This window comes from Hemicordylus capensis, chromosome 6, assembly GCF_027244095.1.
Source record: "Hemicordylus capensis ecotype Gifberg chromosome 6, rHemCap1.1.pri, whole genome shotgun sequence".
Lineage (NCBI taxonomy): Eukaryota > Metazoa > Chordata > Lepidosauria > Squamata > Cordylidae > Hemicordylus > Hemicordylus capensis.
Window position 1 is genome coordinate 55,928,204 of NC_069662.1, and position 21,881 is coordinate 55,950,084.

Here is a 21,881-nt window from a genome sequence, read left to right on the forward strand (position 1 = left end):
CCACGCCCTCTTTGCTGCAGAGATCGCTCTACAAAACTACGCCCATAGCTATTCACCCTCCTGGAAGGAACGTGCCAAATAGAGAAGGGGGGGGGACGGAGTGCGTGGGATGTACCACTACGAAGTACACCGCAGAGAGCGGGACCTGCGCGCAAAGCAAACAGTGGGGGAAACGCAGGAAGGAGTTGTTTGTTATAATGGACTGCGGCATATATGTTAAATGGAACGTCCCTGCCACTATGCGGTACGACACCTCTGTAAACCGTCTCCTCCGTGATGAAGCTCTAAATGAGTGACGTAGGCCAGTCACTGTCTCTTAGCTCAACTCACGTTTTAAGATGATTGCAAAGTTAAAAGGACAGCCATGCTGTCCTGAGCTTATCGGAGCAAAGGCAAAGTAAACATGTAATAATATAATGGTATGGAGAGATACAGGCTGTGTGTGTCACTTACGAACAGGAAATATCGATTATGAGAAGGCACAATGTGAATATAGGTATTATGGCACGTCTCAGAACCGATCTTCCATGGCACAGCTTGGCTCTGGGACATGTGATAATCAAGAAGAGAGCCTCTGAGCATATTCAGAGTGTCTTCCTCAATCAATAGGATAGCTCTAGCAGCTCTACATCCAAGTTTGACCCTTGAAACCTTTGAAATTAAAAACAAAGCACACTTTTATACCGGATGGGAGTGGAGGAGTAGGTGGAAATGTTTTCTTCTTTACAAAAGGCCCAGTCTGCACCTCCTCACTAACCTATTCTGCTGTATAAGTGGTGAAAATAAGCAGCTTTCTTTTATTTTCATCTTGTATATCATTTTACAACCTCTTGTCAAGCAAATGCCAACAGGGGAAAGTCTCACATGGTCTCTTACACTTTAGAAATTCAAACCACCATTTGCATTGGCACTGGGACTTGGCCATGCTGGCTTTTAGCTGGAAGGAAGCCAAGCAAGCCCTCATGAAATGGAGTTCTATCATTCTCATGTGGATGTAGGGATATCATGTATGTCCTAGTGCCTTCTCACCCCCACCCCACATTGCTTGGTGTTTATATAATTGATTATATCTTATTGGCTTCAAAACTATGTTTTTCTTTTATTGGAGTATAGGGATTGCTGGCACATTTTCAGCATGATTTTGGTTTTGGTTTTTAGATGGCAGCATCTTGAATAGACAACTTAAAGAGGTACATATTTCAAACTGGAGTAGCCTGCAGGAGTCTTTGGGATACAAAGGATAAACATGATGGTCACAATCCAGCACAGAGCCGGGCATGCTAAAACCCACAAAGGGATGAATGGAACGGAGCCTTTATTACAGTCATCAACCAGATTTAAAACACACACACACAATAAGTCATAAGGTAAAGTTGTGCTGTCAAGTCGGTGTCGACTCCTGATGACCACAGAGCCATGTGGTTTTCTTTGGTAGAAGACAGGAGGGGTTTGCCATTGCCATTTCCAATATGAGATGATGCCTTTCAGCATCTTCCTATATTGCTGCTGCCTGATACAGGTGGGAAACATACCAGCGGGGATTCAAATCAGCAACCTCTTGTTCCCCAGGCAAGTTACTTCTCCACTCCACCATTAGGTGGCATACAGATAAATAGTAATCTCCAGCAATCATTATTTTGCCAGTACTTTCTTATAGAACACAGTTTAGAATATAGCAATATATTTTTATTTATTTATTTATTTATTTATTTACATTTTATATCCCGCTCTTCCTCCAAGGAGCCCAGAGCAGTGTACTACATACTTAAGTTTCTCCTCACAACAACCCTGTGAAGTAGGTTAGGCTGAGAGAGAAGTGACTGGCCCAGAGTCACCCAGCAAATATTATGGCTGAATGGGGATTTGAACTTGGGTCTCCCCGGTCCTAGTCCAGCACTGACAGTACAACTGATAGTACAACTGACATTCATTATTTTACCAATTGCTTCCTTACAAAGGTTGTGATGAAGCAAAGTTTGCCATCTTGGTGGAAACATTAATATCACCGTTGGACAAAAGAAGAGATACAGTGGTCCCTCGACTTACGAAGCACTCGACATCCGAAGATTTCGACATACGAACGACAAAAAATACCGGAAGTCGTTGCCGGTTTAGATGCGGCTTCCTCGACCTACGAATTTTTAGATGCGGTTTCCTCGACTTATGAGTGTTTCCGGACCTCCGTGGATGCGCTTTTCGACTTACGAAAATTCCGACCTACGAACATGCGTTCGGATCGGATTATCTTCGTAAGTCGAGGGACCACTGTACATAAAAGTCTGATGGCCTAGTAATAATAAAAGAAAGCAGTGGAGTGATCTGTACTTAAAAACAGTTTTTCTCTAAACAATTTGATTTTAAAAAGAAAAGAAATTAAAGGACTACCAAAATATAGTAAAAACTTTGTTTAGAAGCCTATCGGATTAATTGGAAATAGAAAATACCAAAGCGGAAAAATTACAAAGATGTTCAGATTAGTAAGTATAAGAAACTTATTTCCTATTAGACAGAGGAAAACTAGTAAGTTAAAACATTGTAATAATCTATAATGGAATGGGGGGGGGAGAGCCTTTTATCATCAATTAACCAGGCCAATTGGTAACGCTATTAAACTAAAATAAAAATAATAAGATGCAGGGACAGGAAAAAGCCATAACATAAAGTTATCAAAGACTTTGTCAATAAACCAGTCCAATTAGTAATCCAATGAAAACTAAAAAGAGAGAGGATAATGCAGTTAAGACTTATCTTGAATCTAAAAACATATGTATCCAAATCTTTTTAACTTCAGAGAAAAGATAATGCCAGGCAAGTAAAACCCATCTGTACTTGAATGAGTTTGTGAAACATTTAGCTGTATCAAAGATGGAATATGTAATCTTTCCCCTAAGTCCCATCATATGGTCATCTCCAAGATCTGATAGAGTAACACTCAGATCTCCAGACGTTTGTTTATTAGTGCAACTATCCTGCAATAAAGAGCCTTATGTTGTTCAGATTGCATTGTCTTAATTGGTCATCTGAGATCTAACCTCTGAATTGGTCTGAAACCCCTCCTGTTGAAAAGATAACTTTGCAGTCATACTGTCTATTATTTTTCTTCTTCTTCTTCTTTCTCTTCTCAGTTTGCCTTGCTGCAATCATTCAATACTTTTTGGTAGATAATATGCTAGATACCCGAATGATATAAAAACCAATGAGATTCAGGTTTAATTTGAAGCTCATAACTGATAGAGTTGCCACTTTTTCGTTATCATACCTTTTCCCTTGGATTTTGCTTAAAAAGGATTAGACAACTTTGATGATAAGATTGTACTTTATTTGTAGATAATAAGTTTGCTAAACAAGTATGCAAAACTGTTTTTATTTGTGGATATTGTAAGTTTGGAGATGCATCCTATTCTTTTGATCTTATATTATTTTCATTTTTCTCTCTCACTTTTGTATCTTTGTATCTTTAAAACCAATAACAAATTTTTTTTAAAAAAAGTCTTGATGGCCTACCTGGGAATTTAGACAAAATAGGTAGCAAAAGTGCTAGCCAAATATCTCTATAAGACCGACAATAAAGCAACATATGTTCAATTGTCTCAACCGCTCCTGACTGACACGGGCATAACTGTTGAGAAAAAGGAATACTGAGGTAGTGACCACTCTAAAAGAGCTGAGGGTAGTGCATTCAAGCTTGCCAAGGCAAATGCCCTTCTCGATTTAGCAAGATTTGGCTCATGTAAATATTTAGCTGATCTATGGGGAAGAGCACATTACCTAAGGAAGATAGGTGTCTGACTCAGGCTACTACTTCCTGAGTCGCAATATCCTAAATCCGCTGCCTAATGATCTCCTTGGCTTTTAAGATCCCTAAGGAGACCGACATTGGGATACCTAGCTCATAGTTTTCTAATTTCCTCTCAACTCCCTCTTTCCGTGCAGATGCAAAGTTGTCATTCAGGACTAGAGGTGCGAGGCCTACTCGGCCAAGATTTAGATTCAGATAATAAGAAATCTTTGCAACCCAAGTGTGCTTCAATTGGTACTAAACCCAGTTCCAGCCTCAACGCTGCATTGGGTGTTCCTCTTGGTGCCCCAAGGATGGTTCTTATAATCTGGTTGGTACCTACTCTAAGGGACGAAAATCCTTGTAATTACTCAGCTGGGCCCATATAGTAATTGGGCTAATATTTTCCCTCTGAAGACCTGAATTGCAGTGGAGACATAACCACCTCCCTTCCCGAAAAAATATCTAGTGAGCACTATTGCACTCTTTTGTGCCTCTTGTGTAACGTGGAGCAGATGTGCTCTCCAGTAACCATTAAATTGGGAACCATGCCTAAATACTTATATGACTTGACTTGTTCTATATCTTGGCCATGAATTTCCCACTTATGCTGCACAAATTTCTTCTGAAACACCATGATCTTAGTCTTCTGTGATGAAGCTCACCGTGTTAGACTGTGGCTGACCTGTGCAAGAAGTTTGAGTGCTGTGCTACCATGGTTCCCACATACCACTTCCTATTGTTGAAAATCCTGTTTTCTCTGGGCCTCAATCCTCTTAGCAGCTCTGTACAGAAAAGCAGAACTCTGCTCTGAGGCATGTGAATAATTAAACTGTCTCTGGGCAAGTGCAGAACTCCCACTGCCAGTCCATACAGAGCTGGAAGTAGAGGCTTGAACCGTATAAGCTCTCCTTTGCCAAACCACAGGATGTTGTGGTTTGCCAAACCACAGGACATACCTCTTGCTTGTTATCTCACTGTGAAGAATTTCTTTCTCTTTCTCACATAATTTAAAACAACTAGACCTGGCACCCACATTGGAAGAAATGAGATTATCTCTCATTGGCTGAAGCATTGCCAAGTGTCCAGGCATAACATAAGGGCTATGGGGGTCTCAGAAATAAAGGGCTCCAGCCATGCTTTGATACAGGAGATTAAAAAGGCTAAACTATTATCTAAGACTGTTACGAGAATGTCTTGTTCTGCCTGGTATTGTGTTCTGGTTTTGCTTTTCCACAGAGGTAAGCCTCCTCCTTCTCTTTGCAATATGATTACTTTGTCACCTTGGAAAAGTACATAGTGACTTCTCTAGCAAAGTTACTCCCCCATCTATTTGTGGGGATTAATAAAATATGCTATTGGCATTAGACTATGGCTACTGTGAATATAATGTTAGAGATGTACATATCAGGCGGTATAAAAATATGATAAATAAATAAAGAGGGGAAACATCTAGGCTTCATTGATTGTCTGGGGCCCTTTACAACAGGAAAAGAAATCAAGTAGCCAGCTTGCTGTTGTGCATTATGCCTTGAGCTTTTATAGCAACAATTCTGCATCATGAGATGCCTTAAGTGATAAATATTTGCACCTCTGATTTGAGGTATAAGGGAATACAAACTTCAGTTAATAAGCAGTATTCAGCTTTACAGGAAGGGGGAGCATGCTGAATTTTACTGCCTAATTTCTGACACATTAACAATAATAGGAATAAGAAGTGGATGGGTGGGGGGGATGCTTTTTCAGGAGTCTTTTTGTTTTGCAATTCCTTAAGAGCTGTTCTTCAGCTTTTCAAAACAACTTTTAAAACAATTACATTGAAATTGCACTACTGGAAACCTTCAAAATCACTGGTTTTAATTCTAGTATAAGCAAACAAGATTCTAATATAGCCCAAATTCAGGGGTGTAGCTATAATTGAGTGAATGAGTTCAAAGGCCCCCCAGCTCCTGAGGGACCCCTAGCTCCAGCCCCCCCATATTCTTCATTATCTCCCTCACTCCGAGCGGCTGCTGGAGAGAGGGGTGAACACGGTCCCCCTCTCCTCTAGCTATGCCCCTGCCCCAATTACTTCAGAATTGTCTTCCTCAGTGAGCTTCTCTCTTATTTGAATGTATGAGGTCAGATTCCCCATAGAAACAACATTTCACAGTTAGTGAAACCATTTCTGTTTATCTTGGGAGTGGGAGGCATTGACATCTGCTAGTTTTTAGCCTGGGTTATTTTAGCTGGTGTTATTAAATTTGCTATGGATTTCCTATCCTTGGAGTCAATTGCATTTTGTTACTAGCACAGCAAAGTAATTTTGGCTTAAGAGCACCTTCTGTGTGTGGACATCAGGTGAATATCACATGCTTCCAGGTTAATTTGAGGGACCATGTGTTATGGGCCCCAGGGTCACAGCCTGAGCATAGGGAAGGGCAAGGAAGCCCCCAGCTGTGACCAGAACTGGTTGCAAAGCAACCCAAACAAAGAGGAGCAGGGGAGCCTCCTTGCCTTTCCAGCAGCTGCACAAACACATACAAGAAAGGAGGAACTCATGCAGTTCTTGAGTGATGGGGACCAGCCTGGGGGGACCCCCAACTAGGTTTCCATTTTCCTCCTATCAGTTTCTTTCCTATCACATGAAGTGCAACAGCCAAAAAGGTCAAAAAGATGAGGCTGGGCTATGGAAGGGCAGAAAGACTGGAGTTTTACAGTTTTCGTGGTCCAAACCTTCTCTTCTCTTTCTCTTCTCTTCTCTAGGCAGCACACTACTGACCTATGATGACTTTGAAGATGAAAGTAAGCGAGAAACATGTAATTGTATTCTGGGAATGAGGAATGCCCTGTGCTGAACATGCACATCACCATTCTCTCCCTAAGTTTTGCCTCATTTCTCATGCAGGAAGCCTTTGCCTTTAAGAACTGCATGACAAGAAGAAGTTTAGCAAGTACAGTATTTTTGGTACAGATCAGTGCTGGCTCAAGATCTCTGTGCACCTGAGGAAAGGTGCCAAATGCCACCAGCACCCCATGCACACCCTCCCCCCACCTTTCCCATCTTAAAAAAGTGGGGGGAGGGGGGCAGGAGGGCCTCTTACCACCTCACTGGTGCCCCAGTAATCTGCTGCCTGAGGTTACCATCTCACCTTGTCTCATCTAAGGGCCACTCCTGGTAGGGAGATGAAGTGATCAAAAAAAGTTTCACCTGCTGAATTTCTGCCCACCACAAAGCTGTCAGTCATGCCCAGTGGCAGCTGGTGACTCCTGGGACTGGGTGGGCGCCAGGCAGATGGGCAGAGCCAAAGTGGGTGGCACAGGGGTGGGGCAAAAAAACAAAACAAAACAGCACTAACTGCTGTGGGCATGTAGAAAGTAAAAGGTAAAGTTGTGCCATCGGGTCGGTGTCGACTCCTGGCGACCACAGAGCCCTGTGGTTTTCTTTGATAGAATACAGGAGGGGATTACCATTGCCTCCTCCCATGCAGTATCGGATGATGCCTTCCAGCATCTTCCTATATCACTGCTGCCTGATATAGGAGTCTGGGAAACATAGCAGTGGGGATTCGAACCAGCAACCTCTTGCTCCCTAGGCACGTTACTTCCCCACTGTGCCATTAGGTGGCTATGTCATTCCAAGAAACATACCTGTAAAAGCCTCTGCACTCGAAGACACCCATTTTCAGACAGTTATAAAAACATGCCATGAGTACATGTTTTGGCATACATTGAAAATGTTTTGTTGGTTGTTTTTTAAAGGTTAAGAATTCTCTCTCTCACACACACACATACACAGGATGTGACTTCTCTCCCATGTGCAACACACACATGGTTCATGGGGGTGGGGGGGAGAGCAACATGGTAGCTTGACCAAGGGGAACAAATCACTCACAGACAAAACAAACAGCAAAGGGTTTACTTTCAAACAGCAAATGTTTTACTTCCCTTCTTGGTTGGAGGGAGACCCTCAGTCCAACAGAGCCAGCTTGCTCCCTGGGCTCTGCAGTTCCATACAAATTCCAAGCGGGGGAGGAGCACAAGACTTCAGGAGAACCAATAGGGCTGGGAGGAAAGTTAACCCTTTCTTGACTGTCTGCTCCTGCTGATCTCCAACGCCCGCCTGGAGAGCTTCAGGCTTCAGCGAGGCCTATGCATAGGCCCTCTCTGGAAGCCTGGCCCACCTGCCACTTCTTACTATTTCAGAAATGCCTAACAGAGAGTTTTAAAATATATATCAATCATTTCCCTTTCTCTTTTTACTTGTAACCCTGAATGCCTAGAAACCCATCTGTCTGGCTCTGTAGCTTTGGTGTATGTAAAAATGCTAAAAACAAACAAAGAACTCACCCAAACCCTCCACAAATCAAGTTGTTATTTCCACATAGTACTAGCATGAGGGGCTTATAATTATTTCTCACATTTGCAGCTTGCTTCTTCCAGGGGCGGGAGGAGCCATGCCTATTCCGCTGTCCCGCACAAGAAATTGGTGGGTGCAGGGGAGTGGGGATGTGGCTTGGCAGGGCCCCAGAGTGTGTAACTAGGTAGGGATGGGCCCGGACTAGTCCAGAGGCCATTGAAAAGGCCTCCGGACCGGTCCAGACCTGGGTAGTTCGGATTGGGGGTGGGGGGTCGCTTTAAGAGCGGCGGGAGGGTTTACTTACCCCTCCCACCGCTTTCCACTGTGGCACCGTAATTTGTAGAGTAATTGGGGCAGCAGGATACCTCCCTGCCGCCCCTTCCCCGCTGCGGCTCTGCAAAGCTCCCAGTAATGATTTGCGCATGCGCACGTCAGTGACGTGAAGTGTGCGCACAATGTGCGCATGCGCAAAGCATTACTGGGAGTTTTGCAGAGCCGCAGCGGGGAAGGGGCGGCAGGGAGGTATCCTGCCGCCCCAATTACTCTACAAATTACGGCGCCACAGCAGAAAGTGGCGGGAGGGGTAAGTAAACCCTCCCGCCGCTCTTAAAGCGACCCCCCACCCCAGTGCCGGACTGCAGTGTGGCGGTTCCGTGCACACCCCTATAACTAGGGAGGCGGGTGTAAAAAGCTTCTAAGCTACCCCTCCTGTTTTATAAATAAAACTGTCCAAATGATGATAGGAAATATCTGCAGACTGCAACTATGGGAAGATTAGATTCCCAATTTGTGAAATGATGGTTTTTAAATCATGGCAGACCATGATAATACAAGTGCAAATAAAGCATGCGTTTAGCAGGGGTGGCCCTTTCATGTGGTAGGGCAAAGTGATCACTTCAGGTACAGAGGGGCAGGGGGCTACCTACATGTTTTGTTTTGTGTCGATTAGTTCCTCAAAGGTGCTCAAACGCACACAATCTGACAATTACATACACTTAACTCACATAATCCTGGTGGCGCAGTGGTAAAACTGCCGCCCTGTAACCAGAAGGTAACCAGAAGGTTACAAGTTCGATCCTGACCAAGGGCTCAAGGTTGACTCAGCCTTCCATCCTTCCGAGGTCGGTAAAATGAGTACCCAGAATGTTGGGGGCAATATGCTAAAATCATTGTAAACCGCTTAGAGAGCTCCGGCTATAGAGCGGTATATAAATGTAAGTGCTATTGCTATTGCTATTGCTATAATCTGAGGCTCAGTAAACAAAATAAATGGTCTCTCAGCAAGCTCTGCTCTCAGCACACTGTCCAAGAGTGAACAAAATGGTGATTGCTGCTCTCTTCCTTCAGAAGACTAGAACAAGGACTGCCTCCGGCCACACTGATTGCTAGTCAGAGGCAGAGGGAGCTCTGTCAGTCAGGATGACGTCTTCCTGATAGGGCTATTTGAATTCAGCCTGTCTTTTGACAACAAAGGCAAGCCATGGGATTAGCTCTAGGGATGTGCACGGACCGGTCCGGAGGCCATTCTACAGGCCTCCGGACCGGTCCGGACACGGGGCAGTTCGGTTCGGCAGGATTGGGGTGGGGGGTTCCATTAAGGGGGGGGGCTTTACTTACCCCTCCCGCGTTTTCCCAACTCCGGCGCCATATTTACTTGAGAAATGGGGTGGCAGGATACCTCCCTGCCGCCCGCTGCAATCCCCGCTTGGCTCCTTTCTCCATTAAAAATTGGGTGGCAGGATACCTCCCTGCCGCCCCCTTCAATCCCCGCTTTGCCGCTCCCTTCAATCCCCCTGTCTCCCCCTTCAAGCCCTCTTCAAGCCCGTTTTGTCCTTAGAAAATGGGCGGCAGGATACCTCCTGCTGCCCCTTTCCCTGCTTCCAAGCAGGGATCCTGCTGCCCGGAGGTATCCTGCCTAAGGACAAAACGGGCTTGAAGGGGGCTTGAAGGGGGCGGCAGGGGGATTGAAGGGGGCGGCCAAGCGGGGATTGAAAGGGGTGGCAGGGAGGTATCCTGCCGCCCGATTTCTCAAGTAAATACGGCGCCGGAGTTGGGGAAATGCGGGAGGGGTAAGTAAAGCCCCCCCCGCCCTTAATGGAACCCCCCACCCCAGTGCCGGACCGCAGCTCCGCGGTTCCGTGCACACCCCTAATTGGCTCCTTCCTTATGAACACTGTTATGTGAAACTGTTTCGTGAGCTCTTATAGGTGTTTAAGGAATTTTACTACCAGCGCCCACTATATGTCAACACTGCAGGCTTGCAAGCTACAGGCTGGGAAGTGCAGGGCTGCAGTGACTGAGTCAGTCAGACCTGAAATGCTGGCAGAGGACAGAATGGCTGACAATTATTATTGTTTTTGGACCATTTTTATTAGTTTCTTTGGACATTTTGGCCTTTTTGTTTTTGGACCATTTTTATTAGTTTCTTTGGACATTTTGGCCTTTTTGGGGGGTACGCATTGCCCACCCTGCCCTAAGAGAAGAGCCTCCACTGGTCATGCCATGAAAAAACTGGCAACTCTATTTCCCCACCCCTCCCCAGATTTTAATAGATTTCTTCTCCTGTAATTGGGACATAAAGTTATTTAGGGTCAAACTAGACCTGATATAGAACATTTTTGAAGCAATTGACAGAGGAGAAATTTGGATTGGTGCTGCATTGAAGGGGGAGAAGATTTACCCTTTGCCCCAACTTGTCACACAGACCCGTACGCACCCTCAAAGCTGCTATAAGCCAAGCAGGGGGAAATTTACAGGCACAAAGATCGTGCTTGTAGGATTTTCCCTCCTTCCACATCTACCTGTATATGCAGGTATGATCCTTTGGAAGGAACCAATGCATTTCAGTGGCCATTCTGTGTCATTTATTTTAGTATGTCCTTTTGTTAGCCATGACAGCCAGGAACAAAAACTTCACTTTTGAGAGGCAGGATATTTGATTGCCAGATATTGCAAGGGGCAGATGCTGGGGCTTAAGGGTGCCTGGAAACCACACCTTCTGATCTGAAAGTTCTTCCCCCTAATCCCAGGCATGTGATGAAGGAATAACTATCTGCGCATCCTCACAGGCATCTGATATTATTGAATGCTCCAGGGCTTGAATCTTATCATTTAAATCAAGTGACGGGGCTGATTATACCTCCCCCTTCCCCACAAGTGTGTCTCCCAGCAGGGATTAAATCTGAGACATGCCTTGGTTTTTTGGAGGGTGGGGAGGAAGGGGAATCTAACTGGTCACTGTTGGAGACAAGGGTGCTGTGCTATCAGATACACCTTTCCTCCGATCCACAATGGCAGGTCAAGCCTGCCAATTCCTGCCCTCTCCTTCTTGTGTCACTCCTGAAAGAGAAATCTGGAGGGCAGAGAGTGTGTATATAAGGGAGACAAACCTAGCAAGTCCTGGTGGTCCCTCTCCCTCTTTAAATCAAACTTTCCTCAAGAGACAGTCAGAGGTAGAGACAGAAGAACCCAATGTCTACCCCTTCAATTACTCATTCCTTTGCTGTTCTAGACTAACATCTGCTTTCCTTTTCCAGTTTCCTACTGGTATCCGGATGAAGATGGTGAGCAATAATCTCCTCTCTTTCCCCCCAATTAGTCTTGCATAACAAGAACTCTCATTTTGGAACCTCCATTTCCTAGTCCTATAGTAGCCACTGGCTTCTGTTTTTATGAAACCTGCATATGTTGTTTGTTCAGCCCTCATCATACCTGCATCTGTGTCCCATGCCTTCTCTTTTGGACGTTTTCATAAATGAAATGAAGTGTGTCTCTTAAGAGTGTTTTCACACAAGAAGCTTCCATTTACAACTGAATGTAAAATATTCACTGAGAGGAGAGCTGGTCTTGTGGTAGCGAGCATGACTTGTCCCCAAAGCTAAGCAGAGTCTGCCCTGGTTGCATCTGAATGGGAGACTTGATGTGTGAGCACTGCAAGATCTTCCCCTCAGGGGATGAAGCCGCTCTGGGAAGAGCAGAATGTTCCAAGTTCCCTCCCTGGTTTCTCCAAGATAGGGCTGAGAGAGATTCCTGCCTGCAACCTTGGAGAAGCCGCTGCCAGTCTGTGAAGACAATACTGAGCTAGCTAGACCAATGGTCTGCCTCAGTATATGGCAGTTTCCTATGTTCCTATGTTCCTATGACTAGAATATGCATTTGATTTCTCTTCCACTTCAACAACACTCCCATGTGTCTCATATACTATGAGAGATGCTCAAACATGCATTCTGGTGTCATGTGTGAAAACACCTACAGTGCCCAATGTGCCACCCACCTCTAAACATTAGCATATTACAAGAAGCAGAAGAAAACTGAGTGTTCATTCTGATCAGTGTGGCTCTCTCCTTTGATTTCCACCTCCAAGGGATCCCATTTATGTTCTTAGCATCATTTTTGAATGCATCTATCGTCTGCTTTGCTTAACAGTTCTCCGGAATGGATTTTGAGTACATTATACAATTATAAATGACTAGTATTGTTAAGCCCGTTGAAATAACGGGCGCTAGTTAGTTAACGGACCAATCCCAGGTCCTCCTTGCACGGCTCCACGGGCGGTCATTTCCCACCCAACAGTGCCGTGGACCGCCCACCCTCCCTCCCAACTGCCGAGCCCTCCTTACCCCGGCTATGTCCGTCGGGCGAAAAACTCCTAAAACTCAGAGAGAGAGAGGAGCTCGCAAGCAGAGCTGCTCTCTCTTGCAAAGCCTCTGCCCGTACTGTCAGTTTGGACTCAAAGGACGCCTATTGCGTCCTTTACGGCCATAGTGTCAGTTCGGGCAGAGCCGTTGCAAAGAGAGGAGCTCTGCTTGCGAGCTCCTCTCTCTCTCTGAGTTGTAGGAATTTTTCGCCCGACGGGCATGGCCGGGGTAAGGAGGACTCGGGAGGGAGGGAGGGAGGGAGGGAGGGAGGGCGGGCGGCCATCGGCAGTATTTGGGTGGAAATGGCCGCCCGTGGGGGCTTGAAAAGAGGACTGGGGATTGGGCCGAAATGGCCGCCAGTGGGTCTGGGACGGTGGTGGCGGGCGGGCGGGCAGCGATTGGCCCGTAATGGGCGCCCGTGGGACCGCGGCAAGAGGTCAGGTGTTTGCTGGCTAATGGCCGCCTGTGGCTTTGGGACACTGGTGTCTGCCGTCCTGTCTCCCTTGGGCTGTTCTGGGCCTGCGCTTTGCGCAGGCCCAGAACAGCCCAGGGAGGCAGGGACGCAGATCCCCAACGTTCCAAGGCCATGGCCACTCACTTAGCCTTTTATTATATAGGACTAGTATTTTTAAGCCCGTTATGATAACGGGCGCTAGCTTTCTATCCCATCTTTTCTGTCTCTCTCTCTTTCTGTCTCTTTTTCCCCCCCTTGTCCCCTCTCTCTCTCTCTCTCTCTTTTTGTTGTTGTTGTTGTCTCTGTTTTTGTTCTTCCTTATTTTTCTTTTACTTTTTTGGGGTGTGTGTGTGTGGATGAATAACGGCCAAAATGGCCCATGAGAAGGTGGCCGCCCCCGCCTATCGCCCTCCTGTGCACCCAGCTGCCGGAGCCCACCTTACCCGCTCCAGCCCGAAGGAGAAGAGAGGAACTCGGGAACAGAGCTACTCTCTGTGTTAAGCTGCTGCCCATACTGTCGCAATGGACGCAATAGGCGTCCTTTGCGTCCATAGCGGCAGTTTGAGCAGTGACTTAGCACAGAGAGGAGCTCTGCTCGTGAGCTCCTCTCTTTTCCCTCGGGCTGGAGCGGGTAAGGTGGGCTCCGGCAGCTGGGTGGGCGGGAGGGCGATAGGCGGGGGCGGCGACCTTCTCATGGGCCATTTTGGCCCTTAATCTTTTGGGGGGGAGCGGGGGAAGGTGATTTTGGGCAGCTGGGAGGGCGGGTGAGCAGGCGGCGGCGGCTGTGAGCGGGCGGGGGCCTCGTTGGCGGCTTCGCCGCCACCTCGCCCAGCTTCATTTTGGGCAGCTGGGAGGGCGGGTGAGCAGGCGGGGACTGGTGTCTGAGGTCCTGTGTCCCTTGGGCTCTTCTGGGCCTGCGCTTCGCGCAGGCCCAGAACAGCCCAGGGAGGCAGGGACGCAGATCCCCAACGTTCCAAAGCCACGGCCACTCACTTAGCCTTTTATTATATAGGATGCTGAAAAAAGGAACAGAGAACATTCGTAATACTAGCGCTCAGGGTCACTCAGTGACGAGCAGTAGATTCTGGACGGCAAAAATAGTGTTTCACGCAACACATAATTAACTTCTTAAATTTATGGTTACAGGATGTGTGATGATGGCTAATGGGTTAGCCTTAGATGGCTTTATAAAGGGATTTGACTCAAACCCATAGCTAGGGGGCTACAGTGGGCTTGTCTTCCCTAAATTTTTCTGCCCCTCCCCCTATTCGCCCCCAAACAGTTTTTATATAACTGAATATTGCTTGCACTTAGGACTGGCTGGGGTCAGATAAGCTGGCCCCACTACTTTCTTTGATACCCCCCCTCCTAAACTTTTAGGCTGGCTACAGGCCTGAGACTAATTCCTACAGGAGAGGTCTCTCAGTGGCCATTGGAAATGATAGGTAAATTGAGCTTACAGGTTCAGCAGCTCTGAATTCCAGCTGCTTGGAGGCAAAAAAGCATCTGGCAGGCTATTGTCGGAAACAGGATGCTGGACTAGATGGCCCTTAATTTGATCCAGCAGGGCGCTTCTTAGGTTCACTTGAAGAGACACTCTGCTTGACTCCAAATACAGAAGGTTTCCCAGACAGCAGGAGGAAGCATTGTAAGTTAGGAGGATGAAAGTATAGAAGCACATATTAGTGTGTATAGTAAGCATAAACCAGAGTAAATCTGGCCATTGATTGCTTTTTATTATGATTTATTATGGTTTGTTAGGGTTTTTCAAACCTTGGCTTGTTCATATGGCAGGCTTCTCCCGATCCATCCCACCTGTTTCTGCTTCCTATTGTTGGAAGGTTGCAGACCTTCTGCTTCCTATTGTTGCATTCACCTGTGCCCAAGCAGGCAAAGAGTGAATGTAGTTTCTGGGTTTTTTAAAAAAATAAAAGGGTTTTTAAAAATTCCTTTCAGTGCTATTGCACACCCATGCTATTGCAAAATGATGAAAACAAGGGAGAAATCCTTTTGAATCAGTGTGGGTGTGCAAAGACACCTTTGAAACCAGACACCGACAAGGGAAAGAAAAAATTCAGAATGTGGTAATGGCTGGGCAGAGAGCTCTGACATTTGGTGTGCGCATTTGCGCACATGTATGCATACGCATACGCATACACAGAGACAGAGGCGTAACTAGGGAAAACGGCGCCCGGGGCAAGCACTGAAATGGTGCCCCCCCCCAACATACTACATTATACTTAGGTTTTTCCTCACAAGCGCCCGCCGCCGCCGCCAAGCCAGGCCACTGACTGGCCGCCAGGCGCCAGCAAAGCAATGGAGGGGGCGGACGGGCGGCGCGGAAGGGACCGCTCGTGGGGGAGGGGGCGCCAACGCGCTCCCTTGACTGCTGCAGTGCTGCTGCACTGAGCAGGAAACATTTGTATTAACAAAAAATTAAAAAAAATTAAAAAAAATTTTTTTTGTCATGGCAGCGCCCCCCACGTGACCAGAAAAGATGGTGCCCGGGGCACGTGCCCCCCCTGCCCCCCCTATAGTTACGCCTCTGCACAGAGAGAGATAGTGGGGATGGCAGGATTCTGTGTATTTAATTTCAAGTAAATCGGTCCAGCCATTGATTTTTTATTTTTAAAAAATTAAGCCAAAGTCACACCAAAATTGTGGCAAAAAAATAATGTCACATCTGAGAATCAGATGAACATACATACATTTTACAGTTTTACAAATACAAACAAAGATGAATTTTTAAAAGATCATTAAAAATCAATAGCTGGAGTGATTTACTTGAAATTAAATACATGATGTCCTGCCATCCTCCACTACCTGTGCGCTTCTTCCAGAGGTCAGAGTGCTCTGCCCAGTCATTACAATGCTCTTAATTTTCTCTCTCTTTTTCCCATAGACTTTTTGGTTTTAAAAAGTCTTCTTGTGCATCCACACTGGTTCAAAAGGGTTTCTTTCTTGTTTTTTTCATTTTGCAATAGCGTAGGTGCACAAGAGCATTGGGAGAGAGACAAAATATAATTCTATAGTCTTCACCGGAAATTGACTGCAGGGTGCCAGAAGCAATTCAAAGTGGAATTGAGGGGTGGGGTGGCCTACTGAGCTAAGTCACTCCCACATGGGTAGCCACACCTCCATCTCCTGCTTTATCTCGGGGGTCTCTCCATGACACACAGCAAAAATGCCAGGGTATCCAGCACTGCTGTTTTCAACACTCTCCCAAAGTGCAACTTCTTAAACATGTTTATGTTGTGTATTAAGAACCAATCGTCATGAAAAAAGCTGTTGGCTGTATGAACAGATTATGCTTTCCAGATTTCTTGCTAAAACTGTGGTAAAATGCTTCGGCTTTGTATTTTACAATGGGAAAATACAGCTATTTATTTGCAATGGACATACAACATTATTGCTCTAAATTGCAGCGATAAATCCGAAACAAGGCATCCGAAATGTGAACGGCACCCTGCTGACAGTGTAGGGACTGCGGTGTCACAATACAGGAAGTATGGAAGCACACTTAGCAGATACGTTGTGACACTGCTGTAGGGGTTAATCTGGAAAGCGCCCTTGCTGTTACTGTACTGAAATCATTGTAAATCCCTCCCTTGTATGAATTCCCCTCTACCTTATGCATAATGAAGCAGGAGTAAATCACCGTTTGGAAAACCTCCAGCAGTCTCTCCCTCTCAGAACATATCCAGTTCAGCCCTTTGTTTACAGGCAAGATATGCTTCTCTTGCTTTCCATGCTTTGTTAAATGGAGGCAACATAGGATTGTATCACATGTCATGAGTAATTCAATTTCTGTTTCCTTTGTGTGTGCCCAATTCAGATATAATGACAGCATTGGCTAGAATCTACATTCAGTTTTTGGAAAACTACTGTCTTCTGTTTTCTATCTTGCATTAATGTAATTGGCATAAACAGTGAAAGAGAGACTGAAAGGCAATTTCAAATGTCATGTGTAAGAACACCCATATGTAACATTATGAGCCGGCTGCTGATCATCAGAAGCAGGAACTTTGTCCCAGAACTGAGAGCCACCAAAAGCAAACCTTGTTGGCACACTATCTGTTCGTACATATTCTGCAGTACAGATGTCTGCTGCTCCCCTCCCACCCTCCATCCCTCTTTATATGCAACTTTTTATGGGGTTGACCTTTCTTCATAATACGAATAATCAGAGATAATTATAGTATCTAACTAGGTTGATCTTATAACTAGGTTAATTTATCTATCTATAAATTTATCTGTCTATACACACACACACACACACACACACACACCCCACAAAATAAACATATATATGAATATTTTAATAATAAAAGTTGATTGATAGGCCTTAAAAAATAACATTTGATAAGTGTTATTTATGTGTGAGACAACAATAAATATGCTAAAAATATTGGTAGTATGAAAGCCTGCAACAATTAATAGGCCACAATTACTCTCATAGTTGTCCTTAGTACCCAAGAAAGTCATCAAACATATATTGTCAATATATGTTTCAGGACTTTCTTGGATATTAAGGACAACTATGAGAGTAATTGTGGCCTATTAATTGTTGCAGGCTTTCATATTACCAATATTTTTAGCATATTTATTGTTGTCTCACACATAAATAACACTTCATCTATTTTTTTAAAGACCTTGTTAATTTTTAAGTATTTATATGGATTAAGTTCCATCTGCTATTAAAATATCATAATACAATTATTAACCTGGGATAATATTGTAGTTATCCCTGATCTTTCATATTACTTTAGTTACTTTCCAGATCAGGTTTATTCTCTTTTTTTTTAAAGGTTTTGACCCTTCTTTCTTCTATTAGAGCTTTTTGAAGAGGAGAACCAAACCGGTGACTGTGGAGATACCTACTATGATCGGATAGCCTTGTACTGCTGGCCCAAGTTTCATGCTGCCATTACATCTATAGCTGAGAGCAATCAGTGTCTCTGGGAAACGATTGGCAGGTATAAACAGCTGAAGGCAGACTTGATTCCTGGTACCTCAAGTGGATCTTATTTAAATGAATATATATTTCTCTTCAGGTATATAGAGGATGATTGGTTTTCTATCAAATACATAGAAAGCAAAATTCAAAACTTTAAATAACCAATCAGAGAGAGAACACAGCTAAAGAGTACACTCAATTAGCTACACAAGATGATAATGTTGGATGAGAGGGGAGTTTATGTATAAATGAGCATTCTGGTCCAAATTCAGTGCCATAAATTAAGGTGCGCAACACACAAAAATCAGGGTCATAAATTGTAGTGGAAAATATTAATTCATCAGTAGATGGAGATAATAAATGCAAGTTTCAAAGGCTTTAAACAAAGTTTGACTTTTTTCAATAAGAGACAAAATCAGAAACCATCACTCCCAAAAGCAGATCCTGCTAGCTTGTTCTCTCATTCTGACCTGCCAACTTGACCCCCATTCCCCATCTCACTACCAGTTTGGGGATTGAACTTGATAGCTGTCCCCAGTTCAGGTCTGAAAAACGGTTATTTCAAGACCTTTTTAACATCTTGCCCCTTTGAAATAAATTACAACACAGGAGATCTGCAATTGGGGTCTCTTTTATGGGTTTCCCCCCCCTTTCAACTTCTAGGTTGTACCTTCGTTGTTTCAAGATCATATGTTATGCTGAGATGAGAGGGTTTCGTTCTTGTAGCAATATCTGGTCTGTTTCCACTTTAAACTGACAGCAATATAACTACTGGTAGAATTTCTGACCCCCTGCCGCAATGCCAAACAGCTCTATCTGAGCATAGTTTTGTGGAATGGTATCAGTGTGACGATCCCTGGAAACCATCTAGCCCACCACATTCCTCTTCTCCACACTTTCTGTTCCATTCCATTTCCTCTGCCTTTTAAACTCAGGGAACGCAGGGGGAGGAGTGGTGGTGGCAACTCTTTGTACCTTGGTGCATCCCAGGTAACATTTGGTGCATCGCATCACCACACACCTGCAGGTGGGAGGGGAGTAGCATTTGGCGTCTTGCCGCAGGCATGGGCAGGTCTTGAGCAAGCCTCCCATGGGAATTATACATCACTCTGGCCTTTTGTCCACCTTAGCCTTTCACATAGTTAGCTGAACACAATTTGCCAGTTTGGCACTCTTTAATATAAAAATGATAAGATAATATCTCACAGATGTTCTCCTCCAGTGTTCTCTTCCTAACTACAGTACAACTTCATGTTGCAAGCCAGTGTGCCCCCTCCTTAACTCCCCTCTCAATCTCTTGTTTCCTCATCTTTTAGAAATGATCGAGGTGTATAAAATTATGCATGGAGTAGAGAGAGTGGACATAGAGAAATTTTTCTTCCTCTCTCACAACACTAGAACCCGGGGTCATCCCATGAAACTGAAGACTGGGAAATTTAGGACTGGCACAAGGAAGTACTTTTTCACCCAGCATGTAATTAATCTATGGATTTCTCTGCCACAGGATGTGGTGATGGCCACTAGCTTGAATGGCTTTAAAGGGGACTTAGCCAAATTCATGGATGACAGATCTATCAATAGCTACTAGTCTGATGACTATTGGTCATCTCCAGCATCAGAAGCAAGATGCCTCTAAATACCAATTGCGAGGGAGCAACAGTAAGAGAGAGGGCATTCCTTCACCTCTTGCCTGTGAGCCTCTCAGAGGCATCTGGTGGGCCACTACAGTATCCTGGACTGGATGGGCCTTGGACCTAATCCAGTAGGGATGTTCTTATGAGCCAGAATAGAATTGCTCAAGCCAGTGTCTCTAATAAACAGTTTGTGGGGTTTGTCCCAACATCTGGCCTTTAACACCACTCTGACTCCTTTATTCTGCTCATTCCTGGTGGCCAGCAAACACACTAGGCTGCACCAGCACTGTCCAGTTCTTCACAACCCTCATAATTGTTTCATTTTCTTGCTCTACAGCATATACGGTGAGCTTGCCCTCTGCACTGGGCTGGTGGCCGAAGGCATGGGCTGTCCTTTGTCCAGCCCCACCCTGGATACCTTCTTCATTAGAATCCACGCTGAATATTTTGCCAACTGCACTTTACCCACTGACACCTCTGACCATAGGCCACCCACAGGAACGGTCATTGCCTTAGCTGCCCTGCCTGTTTGTCTGGTGCCTCTCTCTGTTGCCCTCACTCTCTGCAAGGCCTGAAACTGCCCTGCTGTGCATACCAGTTAGAGTTGGAACGGTGCTGGGGGGTGGGGGGAGGGGCTGGTTCCTGGGTTCCTAGTCTAGAAGGGCAATGGGAACAACTAAACTAAAGCGTGCGGGAGGGATTGGTTGTCAAGATTATGGCCTGGTTGTATGACAGAGCTGAGCTGTTTCTTTGTATATCCTTGTGCTAGACTCTAGTGGCTAGAACTATGTGATCACTCATCTCCTAAGGTTCTTGGTGGAGTCATCACTGTGCATTTTGAATGGTACTGGCCTAGGTGGGTTTAGACAAAATGCTAAACTGTGATTAATGGTTTAGTGCAGGGGTCGGCAACTTTTGGCACTCTAGCTGTTGTTGAACTACAATTGCCATCATCCCCAGCTACTAATTTATTGTGTCTGGGGATGATGGGAATTGTAATTTGGCAACAACTGAAGTGCCAAAGATTGCCTAACCCTGGTTTAGTGTTATTACCTTCTTCCATTCATGCGTGGGGAGAGGAAAGTAATAGTTTCCGCTAGCACTTCAGCTGGTGATTTGACATTGGCAAATTGCAGATTGTTTTAACCATAGTTTGTTAGCAAGTCAGGATATCCAATCTTCCTCCTTTGATATCCTGGCTTGTTAACAAATTGTGGTTGGAACATACCACAATTTGCTGTGTTGCAATAAAATATTGTGCTTTGTTCTAAACCACAATGGAAGATGCTAATTTCCTCCCTTTTGTGCATGAAGGGGAGGGAGGAGCCCATAAGATCATGCTAGTAATGCTAAACACTAATTTAGTGTTACATCTGAATCCACCCACTGTTTTCAAGGCTGCTCTCTGCTTCTGTTACTGTTTCTGTCTAGATTGCATGGTGATGGATTCATTTTTGGAGTACTGTATTGTGCTAATAGGAATACTAATAATGGTGAGATTCTCCTTTACAGGGAGAAAATAAATAACAAAAGGAAATTGCTCTGGAAGAAGTCAAACCACTCTAGTTGCAGAACATAGTATCTCTATCAATTAAAGATGCTATGCTTTTCTCATCCATGTTTATTTGTACTAAATAGGCCTCACAATGACAATGTAGTATCAAAGTCAGGGAATTATGGGTATATGTTTCTATGTACAGAAAGGGAACTGGATGGGTTAGGGCAGTGAACTTCACTGGTTACACAGTGGGGGCCACCAGCGTGTGCCTGTCACCACCACCACCACCACCGTTGCATGCCCATCCCTCCTGCCACCTGCACACGCTCAACCCCCCCCCCAAGCCTTCTCCTGTGGGCCTGTGCTTGGCCCAGCAGCCCCCTCAGTGACAGGTGCTCCAGTGGTGAGGGCGAGGGTGTTCACTGAAGGTGCTCACCAGGCACCTTCCAGTCTTTCCTGGCTCCTGTTGCCATTCAGAAGGCACGGCAGAAGGCATGGGGGAGAAGGCGCCGCATGCCCCATCAGTGTGGGGAGGGGGAGAGTCACCAGCAGGGTCTGCGTGGGCCACAAGTGGCCTTTGGGCA

General features: G+C 45.3%; 1 protein-coding gene across 2 annotated transcripts; it reads left to right on the plus strand.

Moving 5' to 3' along the window:
- Positions 1-67: 67 nt before the first annotated feature.
- Positions 68-21,289, plus strand: LOC128330018 (receptor activity-modifying protein 1-like). Of its 2 annotated transcripts, none has more exons than XM_053262148.1 (5): positions 68-244; positions 6,524-6,562; positions 11,654-11,680; positions 18,043-18,184; positions 20,137-21,289. In XM_053262148.1, the coding sequence occupies exons 1-5, from the start codon at positions 214-216 to the stop codon at positions 20,372-20,374; spliced, it is 477 nt and encodes a 158-aa protein (XP_053118123.1). In that variant the 5' UTR covers positions 68-213; the 3' UTR covers positions 20,375-21,289. The 2 variants fall into 2 exon arrangements, with proteins under 2 accessions (XP_053118123.1, XP_053118122.1); XM_053262147.1 differs by lacking the exon at positions 68-244 and adding an exon at positions 4,915-5,019.
- The last annotated feature ends 592 nt before the right edge of the window (positions 21,290-21,881 follow it).